The following is a 16,783-nucleotide window of genomic DNA, read 5'->3' on the forward strand; positions in this document are numbered from 1 at the left end:
GTTATTGTTACTAATACTTATCTCGAGGAAGAGAGAATGGAAAACTGGTTTCTGGGATACAGGGGTGGGAGACTCTACTGTATACCCTTGCTATATGTGTAAAATTTTTGAACCACGTCAATACAATCCTATTCAGAAACAAATTTTTAAGATCTTTAAGTTAATAACCACCACCAAGATTATCGCAGAATGGTCAGAAGCCCGAGAAAGAATCGCAGGAGTAAGTCCCTATCAAGGGCACATCAGGAAGCAGGGTGGGTACCAGCTAACAGAGAATCCCACAAGTCCTGGGAACCCACCAGTCCAGACCTGCCTCAAGCTGATAATCCAAGAATCCTTTTTCCCAGGATTATAGAGAGTGAAGAGATGAGGAAAGGGGGCCAGGAGTCCCCAACAGTGCTGGCTAGGCCAGCCTGTGAGCAGACCGTGGCTGAGTCATGTTGCAAATCTACAATCCATGTCTATACTCTGTTTATTCTGCTTGCATTGGTTTATAAGGAAAGAATGTTTCTGAAGAAACCTCTATCTTGTCTCAGCTGAATTGAGAGAAGGGGATTTTCCACACCTCTGTTCCAACACACCATCTCCAGTGGAACTTGGCAGACACTTCCCCACTTAAAAGATACCTTCCCCCATCAAAAAAAAGAAGGAACTCAGAGTGGAGACCCCATTAATTAATTATTTGACTCTTAACCATTTACTGAAAACAAAATGTTATGTGTTAGACATGGTGCTGGATGCCAGAAGAAAAGGATGAAACAGCTCAATGATTTCTCCTGTGCCCCACGAGAGAGTGACCTGGTCCACTCTTTTATAGGGCAGAGGAGGTTCATCTTACCCAAAAGATGAGAATAAAAAATATCAAGGCATTAGATACCTAGGCCAAAATCACAATGGGACAATTCACCCTATAGCCTTACTCACGTTTACCAATTTAATTTGTAAAGGACAAGAAAGAAGAGAAAAGCTGGAGAGAGACAGCCAAATTAAAGAGGCTGTGGTTGGTGGTTCCCTAGATGCAGGAAAGATGAAAATCTTGATTCCTAACACCTAGGCCGTAAGCTCCTTGGAGGCTCAGGCCTAGAATCTGGCAGCCTCCCTTCCACTTTTCCCGCTCTATCCTAGGGTTGCTGCCCTGTCAACAGAAAAGCAATTACTTGTTAGAACAAACATCATCATAAGGAATAATAAACAAATTGCTCTTAGGATGGAACCCGGCATTTTTCTCCAATTAAAGTTCATTGAGCACTTACTGGGTGCTGGAAACCACTGTCAATAATTGTAGGCGTTCCCACATTTAAGCCTAAAACAGAACTGTAAGCAGCAAGAATAGCCTCACTTTTCATACACAAGGAAACTGTCCCGAGCAAGCACAGGCCAGAGATAGCATGTGTCTTCTTGTGACCAGGGAGCCCAGAGCTGCCTGGCTCTGCATCCTGGCAGCCACTTAGTAGCTATTGTTAGCAATGACCTGGGAAAATTCACTGGTTCTTCATACTTCAGTTTCCTCACCTAGAATGTGGGGAGGATAAGGATACCTACTTCATAGGATTACTGTACAAGTAAAATGGGTTAATCCTCATCAAATTGCTAGAACGCTGCCTGGCCCACAGCAAGGCTTGGCAAGCATGAGCTGCTATGATTTCACCCAGGACTCTGAATCCCAGGGTCTTGAAAACTCCAGCCCACTGCTTCTCAGCATCTTCCTACAAGTACAGCCACACTAGCATTTCCTATGGCTGGGATTGAGGACCCAGGAGAAATTCATAAAGCGGGTAATATGTTAGGTAGGGCCAGACCAGCTGATGAAAGGATAAGAAGGTAGGAAGGTGGAGGCAGTTTTGGAGAAGAGAATTGCCGGGACGTGTAACTGACATGAAAGCAACCCCTCAGCCTCAGCAGCCCCCATATGCCATCTGTTTCACATATTGGACCTCCATGCCTGGTTTCATTTGAAAACAGAATTCTACTGCTACCAACCCCCACCACAAGCCACTAAGCTAGAAAAAGGGAAGCCGGGAACTGAGGGTAATGTGAAGGGGACACTTACATGGGGCCTGACCAAAATGAGAAACTGGGTATGAAGTTCAGCCAGAAGCCAAAAGGAGGCATAATAGGGGGAAAAAATGGGGAAGCACTGACTGGTCTACATGATCTCACCCTTTCTCCCTCCCAGGCTGACCAGCTGAGGCACCACCCCAGTTGACAGGATTTCCTGTTATTACACAGACCTGCGATCTCACGCCTCACCGTCTTGTCAACTCAACTTCCCACTCCTGTGGGCTTAAAGGTAAAGGAGGCATTACTAAAAGCTGGAGTCAAGCTGGTGGAGAGGCGCAGGGACAGCAGGATGGCAGCAGAGTAGGCAAGCGTGGAAGTGACAGAGGGAAATCACCTCGGACAGAGTCAGTCTGCCTTGCACACAGAGAAAGACCCAAGGTGGCGAAATCCCTCTCCTTGTCCCAACTCTCTTCCCACATGAGATTAAAGACCCAACTCTCTTCCCACATGAGGTTAAAGAGGATGAGGCAGCTTGCAAGAAGTGCTGCAGGTTAGCCAAGATGAGTTGGAATAACCATATCAGTAGTTAACATTTCTGTGCCATTTGGCAAGTAGGGGTTCCCTCGCCCTGCACCCTGGCCCTTTGGCGAGATCCGCCCAGACCACCTCAAGATCCAGGAACAGCAGAGGTCCTCCTCCAGAGTCCTGTGCCCAATGCTGTAGCCGGTCAGTGCCCATCCAGCCTGATTGCTGAATGTCCTGATATCACCCACCTCACTTCTGCGATAGGATATGTTTCAAGGAGACAGCTTCTCTTAAGTCGGAACAGACAGAAAGACTCCCTCCCCTTCTCTGGTCCATTCCATGGGAACCCATGGGAGGTGGTATCCTTGACTCAGGACATGGAGTACTCCCACCTTTTGGGTGTCTGCATCCTAGTGGGTGGCAATGGGAACAGTGAGAAACATGGGAGGAAACCGACAAAGAGCATTTATTGAACTCCTAGTTATGTGGCTCACTATGCTCAGCAGTCTGCACACAGAATCTCAAATTCTCCAACAGCCTCACAGGTAGGAGTGTATCCTCATTTTGCTGATGAGATTGATGCTCAGAGCTTTGCCAGGGGCATACACTGGTAGATCCCAACTCAAATGGAGGCCAACCTAACCAGGCAGTGGTACCCCCCATGCCACAGGGGCAGGCAGGCAAGGAAGGGAGGCAAGTGAGTGTATACTGTAAAGTCCAAGAAAGTCCCTCTAAAGCCAGCAGCCAGGCCTCAGCTCCCCTGACAAGCTCCATGCCAGACCACGAGTCCAGTGCCCAGATCTGACCTTTCCAGAGAGGCTGGAAACCTGGAGTTTTAGGTGAGATGTCCAGATTTCTAAACAACTTTTAGGCCAAACACCACATGCGCCGACCCCATGGGTTTCCAATCTGCCATTTCTAACAACCCTTCTTAACCTGAAAACCAAGTCTGTTTCTCAGCCACAGCAGATACAAGGTAGGAACACATCATCAGGCAGAGTCACCCAGACCAAGAAGAGACCTCATCTTAATCCCTCCAAAACTAGGCTTCTCAGAAGGTCAATGCCCCCCTCATGATCTATTCATGAACCTTTGCCCAGGTACATCAAGCCCAAATCTGGATAATGCCAGCTCTGTGTGGCTCTTGCAGCCCACTTACTAAGGGTTTAAGGACATGGGAGACTTCGGTTCAAATCCCAGCTCAGGCTCTTACTGGCTACATGACTCCGGGCGAGTTATTTCACCTCTCTGTATCTGTACTTCCTCCTTGTAAAACAGGGATACGGTATCTATCTCACAGGGTGTGGGGAGTTTTAAAAGAGTTGACATATATGAAGCACTTGGAGCCTGGCACATACTAAACGCTAAGCAAGTGTCTGCGGTTATCATTACCTCGTGGCATCAGGCCAGGGACTGGTCTATGATATCAGCCTGTGAGCTGGATCCAGGCTCACCTTCCTCCCGTCCCCTCCCAGCTCTCCCCACCACTGTGGGTCCCCCTCTCCTACAGTCAACAGACTCTGTTAAAGAGATGGAAAAATTGGAGGTGGATTTCCCTTTGGGTTTCCGGCAACCAACTGACTCAGAAGGAAGATATTTCAACTCAGACCTGTCAGAGATCAAACACAATTCTTGGAACCTCCTCTTTCCTTGAAAATCTCTGGGGTTTTCTTCACACCACCTCCTCCCTCCCAACAAGAACAGAAGCAGGGTGGTTGGAGAGAGAAGGAAAATGTGCGTTTCCTGTCTCAGGCCGGCTGCAGATAACTCATCTCTGGTTTCCGGAAACCTCACCTCTGAGCATTTATTTCTGCAGAGAAAAAGTCCTCCCAGGGAGTTTGAGGAGGCGGGAGGGCATGGAGTGAGTGGCGGTGGCAAGAATGTTAGATGCTCAACTGCCCTTTCTGCCTGCTCCCGCTTCCGATTTCAACTTGGGTATCACTTTCTCCTAGGTCTAATTATGTGCCCATCCTCCACAGGCTCCCAGCACTCCAGATTCCACCTTCACCCCTCTAAAAGCATTGCCTGAGAACTACCTGCCCAGTTCCTCTCTCATTCTGCTGTAAGAGCTCCAAGACACAAACCACCTACTCAATGGCCACCCCAGAATACAGCCCAGTACTCCACATTTATTCAATAAAAGAATCAATGAATCAATGGTCCCTCCTTCGACACACACACCCCAATACTCAAAGACTGAATAAGAACTTATAAGAACATTGGCAAGCAGGTTCTTCAAAGAACCAGCAAACATCAATCTTGCTTTTTTTTCACACTTTTCTAATTCTTCTCGGTCGCATAAAATCAGTGGGAGAGTTGGCAGAAAAGACTGTTTAGGGGGAGTGCACTCCTCTCTAAAGTCAGCTTAGCTGCCCTCGTTCCTGGAAGGGCTCATGAAACCCAAACCTCTAACCCAGACTTGTCCCTGCTGCCAAAACGCAGCCACATCAGGGGTGAGGGTGGAGAGGGGTGTTAAAAGCCGCACTAATACCCCACAGAGAATTCAAAACAAGAAGATTCCCAGAATCAGCCCGGACTCCAGCAGATGGAAATTTAGGGAAGCCAGAATTGTTGATTGTGATGCCTGGGGATTTAGCCAGAATACATCTATTCTGAAAGGTCATTGTCTTACCTTGAGAGATATTACAACGTGCAAGCTATGCCTCCTAAGGAAGTTTCAATAGGAAATATTCTGATTTATGGTTTTCATATCAACAGACCATGTGCCCTGACTTTTACACAGGGCAACACTGGCCACTGTATTGAGGTGAAACATTTCTGTCGGATTTTTTTTTTTTTTTTTTGAGACAAAGTCTCACTCTGTCCCCCCCACGCTGGAGTGCAGTGTGGTATGATCTTGGCTCACTGCAACCTCTGTCTCCCAGGTTCAAGCAATTCTCCTGCCTCAGCCTCCCAAAAATAGCTGGCTGGGATTACAGGCACACACCACCATACCTGGCTAATTTAGTAGAGACAGGGTTTTGCCATGTTGGCCAGGCTGGTCTCGAACTCCTGAGGTGATCCACCCGCCTCGGCCTCTCAAAGTTCTGGGACTACAGGGTGAACCGCCACACCTGGCCTGACAGATTTATCCTGTTGTTGTTGTTGTTGTTATGGAGTCTCGCTCTGTCGCCCAGGCTGGAGTGCAGTGGCGCAATCTCTACCTCCTGGGTTCATGTCATTCTCCTGCCTCAGCCTCCTGAGTAGCTGGGACTACAGGTGCCTACCACCATGCCCAGCTAATTTTTTAATATATATTTTTAGTAGAGACAGGGTTTCACCGTGTTAGCCAGGATGGTCTCCATCTCCTGACCTCGTGATCTGCCCACCTTGGCCTCCCAAAGTGCTGTGATTACAGGCGTGAGCTACCACGCCCAGCTGGATTTATTCTTACAGTGTGGAGACACCTGCCTTTGGATCCAATACTGTGTTTTAGAACTTGACCTTCCTCAGTCCCAAGTTCTTCCTCATAGTTACTTCAAAGTCTATGTGCTAACATTTAAAATAGAGTCTATTTTCAAAGACATGTCTTAAATGGAAAGACCACTTATAATAATGAATGCATTACAAGACCCAGCTACATAAAACATCTTCCTTCCTAGTCATCCTTTGCATTGGCTGCTATTTAAACAAATTTGTATTTTCCAGGTACATACTAACTCCACAGATAGAAAGTGGCCAGGGTGGCTGGGATGAGTGACCCAAAGAACGTGATTTAGGCTTTGACCCCAGACTTGGATACTCCATCAAAAGTTTATTACCATTTGGCTTGAGTAGAATGGAGAACTGAGAAAGTCATTTCCTCTTGTTCTTTTCTCTGTGGAAAGGAGAAACAGCTGGCTCTCCTTGTAAGAACTTAGCCTCACCCAAACTTCAACTCCAGGCACCACTCTGAGGATTCTGTCCCAGACTCTCTAGTTCAAAGTGAGCTCACCTCATCCAAACTGCTCGAGAAGTTTTTTCTGAGACAGGATCTTGCTCTGTTGCCCAGGTTGGAGTGCAATGTGCATCATCATGCCCAGTTTTTAATTTTATTTGTATTTTTTTGTAGAAACTGGGGTTTCATTATGCTGCCCAAGCTGGTCTCAAACACTTGGACTCAAGCGATCCTCCTGTCTCAGCCTCCCAAAGTGGTGGGATTACAAGTGAGAGCATGACACCCAGCCAGGAGAGGGTTATACACAGCACTATTCATGGGGAAATTCATCACATCAGCCTGTGCTTTCATGCACTATACTCACCCATTATGTATCACTTTACTATTTCTTAAGTGTTCACAGTAATAAGAATCATATGGCTAACATTTATTAAACTTTATTAAATCACCAGACCCTGTACTAAGGATGCTTTTAGCATTAGCTCAATCCTCCCAGTGACCATGAGGTTAGGGCTATTATTATCCTCATTTCATAAAAGACAAAATAGACTTAGAAAAATGAAGTCACTTGCCCAAGGTCACGCAGCTAGCCCAATCTTGATCCCTGATCTTTCTGAATCCAGAAACTGCTCTCTTCGGTTAAAAATTTCTATTAAACCTAGCACAAATCTTCTTGCATGTAAGAGGACTGTCACAACTGAAAAATGGGCTGAAGAACTGAGGCCTCTCTGTTTGCACATCTCTTTCTGACATCCCTACCATTCTGTGCCCCACCCTCTCCACCAGTCCTGCCTCAATCATGTTGAGTTGATAGATCTATTCTGCAAACAAGTCTTCCGAAAGGAAAATCAAAACCCAAGTGTCTACTTGAATGTAAACAGAGAGCAGCCTATTTCAGTGTTTAAGATGCTGGAATAAAGGCAGCTGTGTTTACCTCCACACAGGCACTTGCTGATGTGGGAGGGCTGGCTTTATTCAACTTGGGACATCCAGGTCACATTCAGTCCCTGGGAGATACTTCACATCCTCAGTTATAATCTGCGTCTCTGATGTGAAAGCCTATCTCCATCCTCAGGCCTTCTCTAATATAGTGTGGCTAGAATACCAGGTACAGAAAAATGGGGAAGAAAGCTCTGATTTTTTTTTTTTTTTTTTAAGCTTTGGCTTACTCTGGGCTCAATTTATATCTGGGCAAATAGTTTCAAACCTCAACCATATGTAGTTCCCACTAGTCTGAAAAATCACTCAAGACACAGAGGACATCTAGTAGCCCTAACTCCAACGCTGAAAAGGAGGGCTGGGGGAGTGTCATGCTCCTCAGGATGGGTGTTAGTCACAGAATATGATAAGAGATGGGCTCACAGAGACCTCAGGAAAGGAACGATGGCAGAAAAAAAGATCAGCTTAATCCCTCTGCCAGCATAAGACCTCTCTTTCTGACACTACAATATTGCCCAAAGAACAAAGGTGTTGCTATGCATCCCCCCAAAATTTATATGTCAAAGCCTTAACCCCCAATTTGATGGGATTTGGAGATGGGCCTTTGAGAGATACTTGGGGTTACATGAGGTCATGAGAGTAGGGCTCACATGACTAGTGTCCTTATAAGGGACATCAGAGAGTGAGCTCTCCCCATCGAATGCAAAAGAGGTCATGTGTACACAAAGTACACATCTGCAAGCCAGGAAGAGGGCCATCACCAGGAATGGAAATGACCATCACCTTGATCTTGGACTTCCCAGCCTCCAGAACATCAAGAAATACATTTTTGTTTTTTAAGTCATCCAGTCTATGTATTTGTTATGGCAGCCCCAGCAGACTACTAGAAGTATCTAAGTCAGAAAGGAGTTCAAATCGTTATGCCACTGCTCATTGCTGTGTGACTTTGGACAAGTTATTTTATTTCTCTAATACATGATTTTCTCATTTATCAACTACTCATAACAAAGGGCTGTGGGGAGAGTTGAATGTTTTGATGTAGGAGGAAGGTACCTAGCATTTTTTGAGGACTCAACACCCCGAAGCAGCAATACCTCCCCAATGCATGCAACGACTAGTATCATAAAAGGGCAGCTTCTTGGCCATATTCAGTCCACAGATGTGTTTTGTTTGGCCTGCACCAATGTTTGGGGAAATTTGGATTTACCAACATTTAAAAGTCAGAAAATTTCACATAAACATCTCAATTTCCAGTTCTTCTGGAAAAATAAGAGATGTATCACAGGGCCTGTGTTCTGCCAGGGTAATCCTCTTTCGACAGAGGACAAGATCTCACCGCCCGGCACCCACACCAGCTTCACCCATTCAGAAGACCTGCTTGGTACCTGAAGTCTTTTGAGTTAGCAGCCCCTGGGCTACCTGGGCTAGTGAAATCTGGCTTGGCCTGTACTTATCCCAGCTGTCCACAAACAGAGCTTTTAAGTACAATTTCAGGATCAGCCTCCCAAAGTGAAGAACAATTAGCACATTCCTGAGTCACTGTTTTATTTATTTATACTTGTATTGTGAACTAAAGAACCTCATGGAAAGGCCAGAATTTTAGTCCTTGGAGAAAAATGAAGTTTGGCAATGTGGGGGTTGGCTGACCCAGATTTGCCCCTGTCACTCAACTTCTTGGGGCCTCAGTTTCCTCCTTTGTAAAATGAGGCCTTGGGCTAGATATCTTTTGTCTTTTTCCATATTTATATAAGATGTGAAATTCAAGAACATGGATGGAAATTTAATACAATTCTAAAGACTTTAATGAAAGTAGAGCTCTTAAAACACCCCATTGACCTTAAGGCAGGCCTTAACTAACTGTAAACAGGACCAGAACAATGGACTTGTTTATTGTTCTGCCCACTCCAGGGTTGGGTCTTTAGCCTTGAAGTTCTGCACTTAACATATCCAGAAACAAATGAATGCCAGGGCCTGAAAAGACCTGATGGAGGCCAGGCGCCGTGGCTCATGCCTGTAATCCCAGCACTTTGGAAGGCCAAGGTGGGTGGATCACGAGGTCAGCAGTTCAAGACCAGCCTGGCCAAGATGGTGAAACCTCATCTCTACTAAAAATACTAAAATGAGCCGGGCATGGTTGCAGGCGCCTGTGATCCCAGCTCCGGAGGCTGAGGCAGAGAACTGCTTGATCCCAGGAGGCGGGGGCTGCAGTAAGCCAAGATGGCGCCACTGCACTCCAGCCTGGGCAACAGAGCAAGACCCCATTTCAAAAGAAAAAAAAAAAAAAAAGACCTGATGGATCAATCTTCTATCCCTAGAAGATCCTGGTGCTCTGAGCCCTGCCTGACTTGCTGCTCTCATTTCACCAAAACACAGACCTAACTGCACAACTACCCAACTTTAGGTGCTCTACGCACGTGGATGGGCCGCCTTTTGGTTCCTTGCTCACTGCAACCACAGGAACTTTGCATGCGCAGTTTCTACCAACTGGAGGCCTCTTCACCTAGGTAATATCCGTGGATGTTTCAGATCACAGCAGCAGCATCACATCCACCCTTCCTGGCCTCCTTGACAAAAATCAATCATTCTAACATATGCTTTCATCACATCAGCTGTGTTGGAGTAGCTGTCTTAGTTGCGTTGTTACATTTCACATGTGTGGCTAGTTGACTCATGATTCCCTTCCCAATGAATATAAATTCCAGGAGGGCAGGGTCCATGTCTGTCTTTGGTCCTTGTTGTCTCTCCAGTGCCTGGCCAACAGAGACGCACTGAAATGTTTGCTGGTAAGACACTTAGTAAAAGGAAGAACAGCGATAAAGCCCCAAGCAGTCTGGTTCCAACAACCAAGCTGAATTGCCTATTATGGTGCCTAATGGTTAGGAGGGGCACAATAAATGCTTGCAGAATAAATGACACCTGCCATCTATCAACCCTCTACCCCTTCCCCCACAAAACACACTACATACTGAACAAATGATTCTCTCTGGATCAGAAGTCTAGACAGATACAGGTCTCAGAACGCAACAGCCACGAAAGCAGCGTAGCTGACAGAAGAAGCAATAAGAGCCAAGCAGGGGAAGAAAAAAAAAAAAAAAAAACCCTTAAGGCTCCTAAGGGGGTAGCCCCTCTGCCCCTGCTCAGGCTTATACAGGAAAATGGCACCAAGTCTGGCCTGCCACATACCTGATGTTTTCGTTCAGAGCATAGAGTTCGTTGCTTTGCAAGCCGCCCCCTTTGAAAACGTTGATCACAGCAGTCTGAACGCTACAGGAAAAGAGAATAACCCCCCGTTAGAGAATCTCTCTTCTTGGGCCATTTCAATAGCAGCTCAGGGCTGAAGGTGGGTGGAGTGACCAGGAAGCTCATAGCACAAACCTGGTCACACTCTCCATCCATCCTCCATTTCCTCCTCAGTGTCCTTGGAGAGAAAGGAAGACGGAAGCCGAAAGGACTCAAAAGCAGCCCCCGCTTTCTTGCAAGCCTGCAGGTCTTCCTCCCTCACCTCGCTGGCGGCCCTGCTGGTGCAGCCACAGTCAAGCGCAGGCAGTGGGATCTGACTGCAGGAAACTGCATGGGCCTGTGAGATTCCAAATGGCATTTCCTGCAAGCAGAAGCTGACCCATGCCTGGGGTTCTTTCATAGCCACTGTCTTCACAGGGAAGCTTGGTGGCCTTGAACTAACATGAACCAGTAATTCCTTTCCTTTTTAACAGCACTTTCCTTGGAAGAATTTCCCGCAGGCCAGCCTTACAGGCCCCTCATATTTCCACTCCTGTAAGGTGTACCCGCAGCAGAGTCAGTCCCTTGAGAGGCCGTATCAGGGCTTACTCCACAGCCTCTAGGACGACAGCCCAGTGTTTCAGCAAAGGAGCTGCTTACAATCTTGTCTGTATTAAGGGCCCTGGCCTTTTCTTTAAAGAACAGGGATCCATTTAACACCAAAACATTTTGGAACCCCCTCTCTCCATCCCTATCATCAGAGTCGTGCTTTCTGTGTCCATTCATTGAAAATATCCATAATGGGTTGGGCACGGTGGCTTACGCCTGTAATCCCAGCACTTTGGGAGGCAGAGGCAGGCGGATCACTTGAGGTCAGGAGTTCGAGACCAGCCTAGCCAACATGGTGAAACCCCGTCTCTACTAAAAATACAAGATCAGTCAGGTGTGGTGGCGTGCACCTGTAAAGCCAGCTACTCAGGAGGCTGAGGCAGGAGAATCGCTTGAACCTGGGAGGCAGAGGTTGCAGTGAGCCAAGATCACACCACTGCACTCCAGCCTGGGTGACAGAGCAAGACTGTCTCAAGAAAAGAAAAAACAAAAAAAAAGAAAAGAGAAAAGATCCATAATGAACCAAACTATAAAGAATTCAGTCATGCTTCAAAATAATGATGCATTTAATTTCTCCAAACAGTATCTATAAAGATTTGAAAAACAGTAGCCCACAAGCATATAAGACATAGTGCTGATTCAGTCTGCTCAATTCTTGGTGCACAAAAGGTTGGCTAGACACCTGACAAAACTCTGTGCCTCCTCTTCTAAGCACCTGTGGCTCACAGGTCTTCATAATCTTTGGTTTATGCCACTCATTTAATTTTTCACAGACATGTTTTATCTTCCCAAGTAGGAAGTGGGAAGTAGGTTACTTAAGGTTACTTATAGAAGCCCACTCTCGGATATGCTGACAGTTTCAGGTGTAACTAATGAGCATGACTAGTGACTGTAATTCCAGTACAACTGTCCCAGTCTGGTAAACTGACTCTGACAGGCCAGAGGCTCTCAGCGGTCTATTTTCTGGCCACTGAAACAAAGAAAGCTAACAGACACACTGGATGTAAAAAAACCTTCCTCTCTTGGCCAGGTGTGGTAGCTCACACCTATAATCCCAGCGCTTTGGAAGGCTGAGGTGGGAGTGATCCCTTGAGGCCAGGAGTTCAAGGGCAGCCTGGGCAGTATAGTGAGACCCCAGCCCTTAAAAAAAAAATTTTTTTTAATTAGCTCGGTGTGATGGCATGTGCCTGTTGTCCCAGTTACTCGGGAAGCTGAGGCAGGAGGATCGCTCGAGCCCAGAAGTTTGAGGCTGCAGTGAACTATAATTGCACCACTGCACTCCAGCCTGGGTGTCAGAGTGAGACCCTGTCTCTAAAAAAAGGAAAAAAAAAAAGAAAATTTGCTCTCGTCATCATTTACCCCCATCATCACGACCTTCCCAGAATCAGCAGAAGCTCAGTCAGCCCCTGGATGCCTCCCTCCCTGCCATGGCCCTTGGCAGCCCTCCACCCCACATCCTGCGGCCTCCTTCACCTGTTCCAGGCTGAGCTGGAGCTCAGCTGCAGAGCCTGCCGAGTCGCTTGGAATCGGGGAAGGTCGCTGAGCACAGGGGAGCTCATGAAGCGCGGTCTAGGCCTGCGGAAGGAGCCCATCTTGTGGAACTCGCCGGGCAGAATGGGAGCGAAGCCACGGGTCATAAGTCCTGGTGACAGTTCAGCTTCACCTCTAGGAGCAGGAGGTTCTGAATGCCCTCGGAAAGGGCTTTTCCAAGGGCTGCCTTCAGGTGCTCAGGCTTTCTTAAAACCACAAACGTAGCCAACACCTGAAAAGACAGGGCAGCTTTTATTGAGAACTCCTGGCCTGAGAACACCTCTTAGAGGAAGTTGGCTGGGACTTTCCAGCCTAACTACCCCCAAAACAACTGTGGTACCCAGAAATAGCATCTATTCCCTTGCAGGTTCCCATTCACAAGTTGGTACAGATCTCTTTTTCGTTGTAACAGTGTGGTCACCCTCAAGTGGGAAGACAGTGACAATGGGGCCAGGCTAAGGCCAGTCCTGCAGAAAAATGATTTCTAAGCTGTGCTAGACTCTGGTTCTAATATGCACCCATCAGTTTGGGCACTGCCTGGGTTTCTGTGGCCCATGATGTTGTGCAGTAAGAGATAGATTTTTTTAAAATGTCTCAAGGAGGACACAAGAGCTCCTCATCCTGGCATTGATGACCTTCCATGATACACCCTTACCATGCCAGTCTGAATGTATTGCTCAGTTTTTCTCAAAGTATCAGTGTCTCTTCACTCAGGCGCATCTCACCTTCCCTTACCTGCTATTCCTTCACTCATTTCAACAGGACACACTCACTGAATGTTTGCTATTTATTAACCACTGTGAGTTGCAGAACATCCAAAGATTTCTAAGACCAAATCCCTGCCCTAAGGGTACTCAGTCTATGGAGAAGATAACTATCTTTTCAAGTATTCACTCATGCAATTAATATTTATTGAGCAGCTACTATGCACAGGCACTCAGGCACTGGGAGCTATAAGATGGCTCCAGAGGCCATGGTGCCCTGCCCCATGGAGCTCACAACCGGCAGGCACTCTTCTATGTCATGCCTGATCCTTCCACCACACTTTTGCTCATACCAACTGCTCCTCTTACCCAGAATTCTCTTCCTTTTTCCCTCTGCTTATTTAAACCCAACTCACCCTGCAGGGTTGGGTTCAACGACACTGTCCCCTTGTAGCAGTCGCTGGGAGACTTCGCGGCTTCACAGTTAAAGGCAGTGGCTTCAGGTTTGAGTCTTAACTTGGCCACTCCCAAGTTGTGTGACTTTGGACACACTGAGTCTAAAGTCCTCAGCTGTTACTAATGCCCACTTTCCAGGACTGGAGAGACGAAATGAGATCACGTGACATGGCCGGCAGACTGGCACAGCCATGGGCCTCAAGGACTGGCTATTTCCATTCGGATGAATTTCTTTCTTTCCTCGACACCTTTGGACCTGTAATTTCAGTCTCTTATTCTTTAGTGACTCTAAAGTCTAAATGAATGACTTAAAAGGTGAGTATTAGAGTTCAGCAGAGTGAAGGACAAAAGGAAACACCACGAATCTCATAGTCACTTTTTACTTAGGGGTTTAGTAGGTTTAGCCCAGAAGTATGTTCACTGACATCTCTCTCACCAGCTAAGTCTGCTATGTCCCAAAAACTAATGATGCAAGAAAAAGATATTCTAGCCTTAAGTCAACCTTCAGGTTGCCAGGGGAGAAGGTTTTTGCAACCCCAGCTGGTTAGCATTCGAAGAAGGGGGAACCGAAGTCTCAACTCCAAATCAAACATGCTGTTGTGGTCAGAAGAGTGAGTTAGGCCACTCAGATGGGCACGGAGGCAAGCCATCGAGAGGGCACGGGAGGTGTTAGCAGCTGTCTGCAGGCAACAGGCATCGCAACAAGGAACTTGTGATACGAAGAGGCAGAAAAGAAATGACTTGTCCTGTCTCTTAACTTTTTTCTTTTAAGGAAAAAGCAGACTTATGTCCTGTTTTTCTGTACAGTCTTTGCCCCTTCACCCCCTGCTCAGAATGAGTTCAACAGTTTCGTTAAACTTTATTAACAAAAGAAGCATAACAGGCCTGTCAAGTTTCAGAAGGCCTCAGCAGCTTCATAAATGCCACTGCCACTTGGAAAGATCTATATAAACCAACAAATGAGATGATGAAGAAAGCAAGCCACAGAAGGTCCTTCCGTATCCTTAAACTGGCTAGCTTTGGGATTTAACTCGCCCAGTAAAGGTCACACTACAAAGACAGGATCCATTTCGCTGCCCTTCTTCAAATGGGCCTGCTAACTGCAATTCACCTGTGTAATTACAGGATATTAACTCCCTTTATGAGGATCTTAAACGAGTTAATGGAGCTGCCTCTCATTCCATGGCACTGGTACAGGGAAGTAGAAAAGTGAGCAGAATGGATCGTTCCAGGTGTTTACCCACCACCTTCCTGCCGAAACACCCACTTCTCCAGGAAACTGTAAGACACTGAGGATTGCAGGCTGGCTCCTGTACCCATCCACTTCTCAGTTAGTGTCCCCAGGCCACCTAGTCCAGCAAAGCGCCAGGGCAGCTCCATCCACACACTCAGCCCCTCTTAAATAAGGGTCACTTTCAGCCTACGACTGTGGCTCCCGCGGACTCATAAACTGCAGAGTCACACACAACGAGTTGCCACTGACTCATTTTTCTCCTCCCGAATCCACCACTCTCAATGCTGACAGTTGAAGAGAATGTGAAGCTGTCTTTGTCTCCACCATTCCTACTTCTGGGCAGAGCCAAGAGACCTCCCCAGAGCAGCACAGGGAGGAAGGAGGAGGGAGCATTGACAAGAGTGCCCTAAAGGGAAACGATACACCCTGGGTTCACCTGCTACAGCGCTGGCCCCACCGGCGCAGGCCTGTCCTGACCTAAGTCTGACAAGTCAGAAAATGACAGAATAGACAGGCCCTCGGAGTGGGGCCAGTCCAGGTCCCATTCACAGATGACAAAGGTATAGCAAAGAAACAAAGAAACTCGTCCAAGGTACTCGAGGCAGGAGGAGAGCTAGGACTGTGAGAGTTGTTCCCCGACACCTGTTTGAGCATGTTTCCCAGCTCCCACCTAGGCCAACCTGCAAACTCCTTGAAGACAGGCATAGGGCTTCATTCACCTCTGCATCCTCAAGACTAAGCTCACTGCTTAGCCTGTAATCCCAGCACTTTGGGAGGCTGAGGTGGGTGGATCACCTGAGGTCGGGAGTTCGAGACCAGCCTGACCAACATGGAGAAACCCTATCTCTACTAAAAATACAAAATGAGCGGGACATGGGGGAGCATGCCTATAATCCCAGCGACTCAAGGAGCTGAGGCAGGAGAATTGCTTGAACCTGGGAGGCGGAGATTGCAGTGATCCGAGATCGTGCCATTGCACTCCAGCCTGGACAACAAGAGCAAAACTCATCAAAAAAGAAAAGAAAGGGGAGGAGAGGGGAGGGGAAGGGAAGGGATGGGAGAGGAGAGGAGAGGAGAGGAGAGGAGAGGAGAGGAGAGGAGAGGAAGGGACGGGAGAGGAGAGGAGAGGAAGGGACGGGAGAGGAGAGGACAGGAGAGGAGAGGAGAGGAAGGGAGAGGAGAGGGGAGGGGAGGGGAGGGGAGGGGAGAGAAGAAAAGAGATGAAGGAAGATATAAGAATTAAGAAGACATTGGCTAGGCCGGGCACAGTCGCTCTCATCTGTAATCCCAGCACTTTAAGAGGCCAAGGCAGGCGGATCACCTGAGGTCAGGAGTTCGAGACCAGCCTGGCCAATATGGCAAAACCCTGTCTCTACTAAAGGTACAAAAATTAGCTGGGCATGGTGGTGTGTGCCTGTAGTCCCAGCTGCTCAGGAGGCTGAGGCAGGAGAATAGCTTGAACCTGAGAGGCGGAGGTTGCAGTCAGCCAAGATCGCACCACTGCACTCCAACCGGGGCGACAGAGCGAGGCTTCAATCTCTCTCGGAAGAGAAAAAAAAAAAACAAAAAAGGCATCGGCTGCCTGGCTGCCATGAAGCCAAGCATTGTCTCAATACATAAACTTCCTCAACCCTCACAAAATACCACTTGAGCTGGGCACAGTGGCTCATGCCTGTAATCCCAGCACTT

The 16,783-nt window shown here is 47.4% G+C and overlaps 1 protein-coding gene across 15 annotated transcripts in view; it reads right to left on the reverse strand.

Annotated features, from left to right (window-relative positions):
- Positions 1–16,783, reverse strand: part of LOC105471570 (proline rich 5 like) — a 175,472-nt gene that overhangs the window by 55,848 nt on the left and 102,841 nt on the right. For 13 of the 15 annotated variants that reach the window (XR_011610677.1, XR_011610676.1, XR_011610675.1 and 10 more), the window contains 2 exons: positions 12,644–12,932; positions 10,526–10,606 (listed from right to left, as the gene is read on the reverse strand). Coding sequence is in view for 10 of the 15 variants with exons in the window: in XM_011724118.3 (XP_011722420.1) it covers positions 10,526–10,606; positions 12,644–12,807 (245 nt within the window). In the remaining 5 variants the exon portion in view is untranslated. Of the gene's footprint in view, positions 1–10,525; positions 10,607–10,717; positions 11,429–12,643; positions 12,933–13,820; positions 16,096–16,783 lie in introns of those variants that run through there. The other 2 variants (XM_011724114.3, XM_011724119.3) reach the window with 2 other exon arrangements.

The sequence above is a fragment of the Macaca nemestrina genome, chromosome 12, assembly GCF_043159975.1.
Source record: "Macaca nemestrina isolate mMacNem1 chromosome 12, mMacNem.hap1, whole genome shotgun sequence".
NCBI lineage: Eukaryota > Metazoa > Chordata > Mammalia > Primates > Cercopithecidae > Macaca > Macaca nemestrina.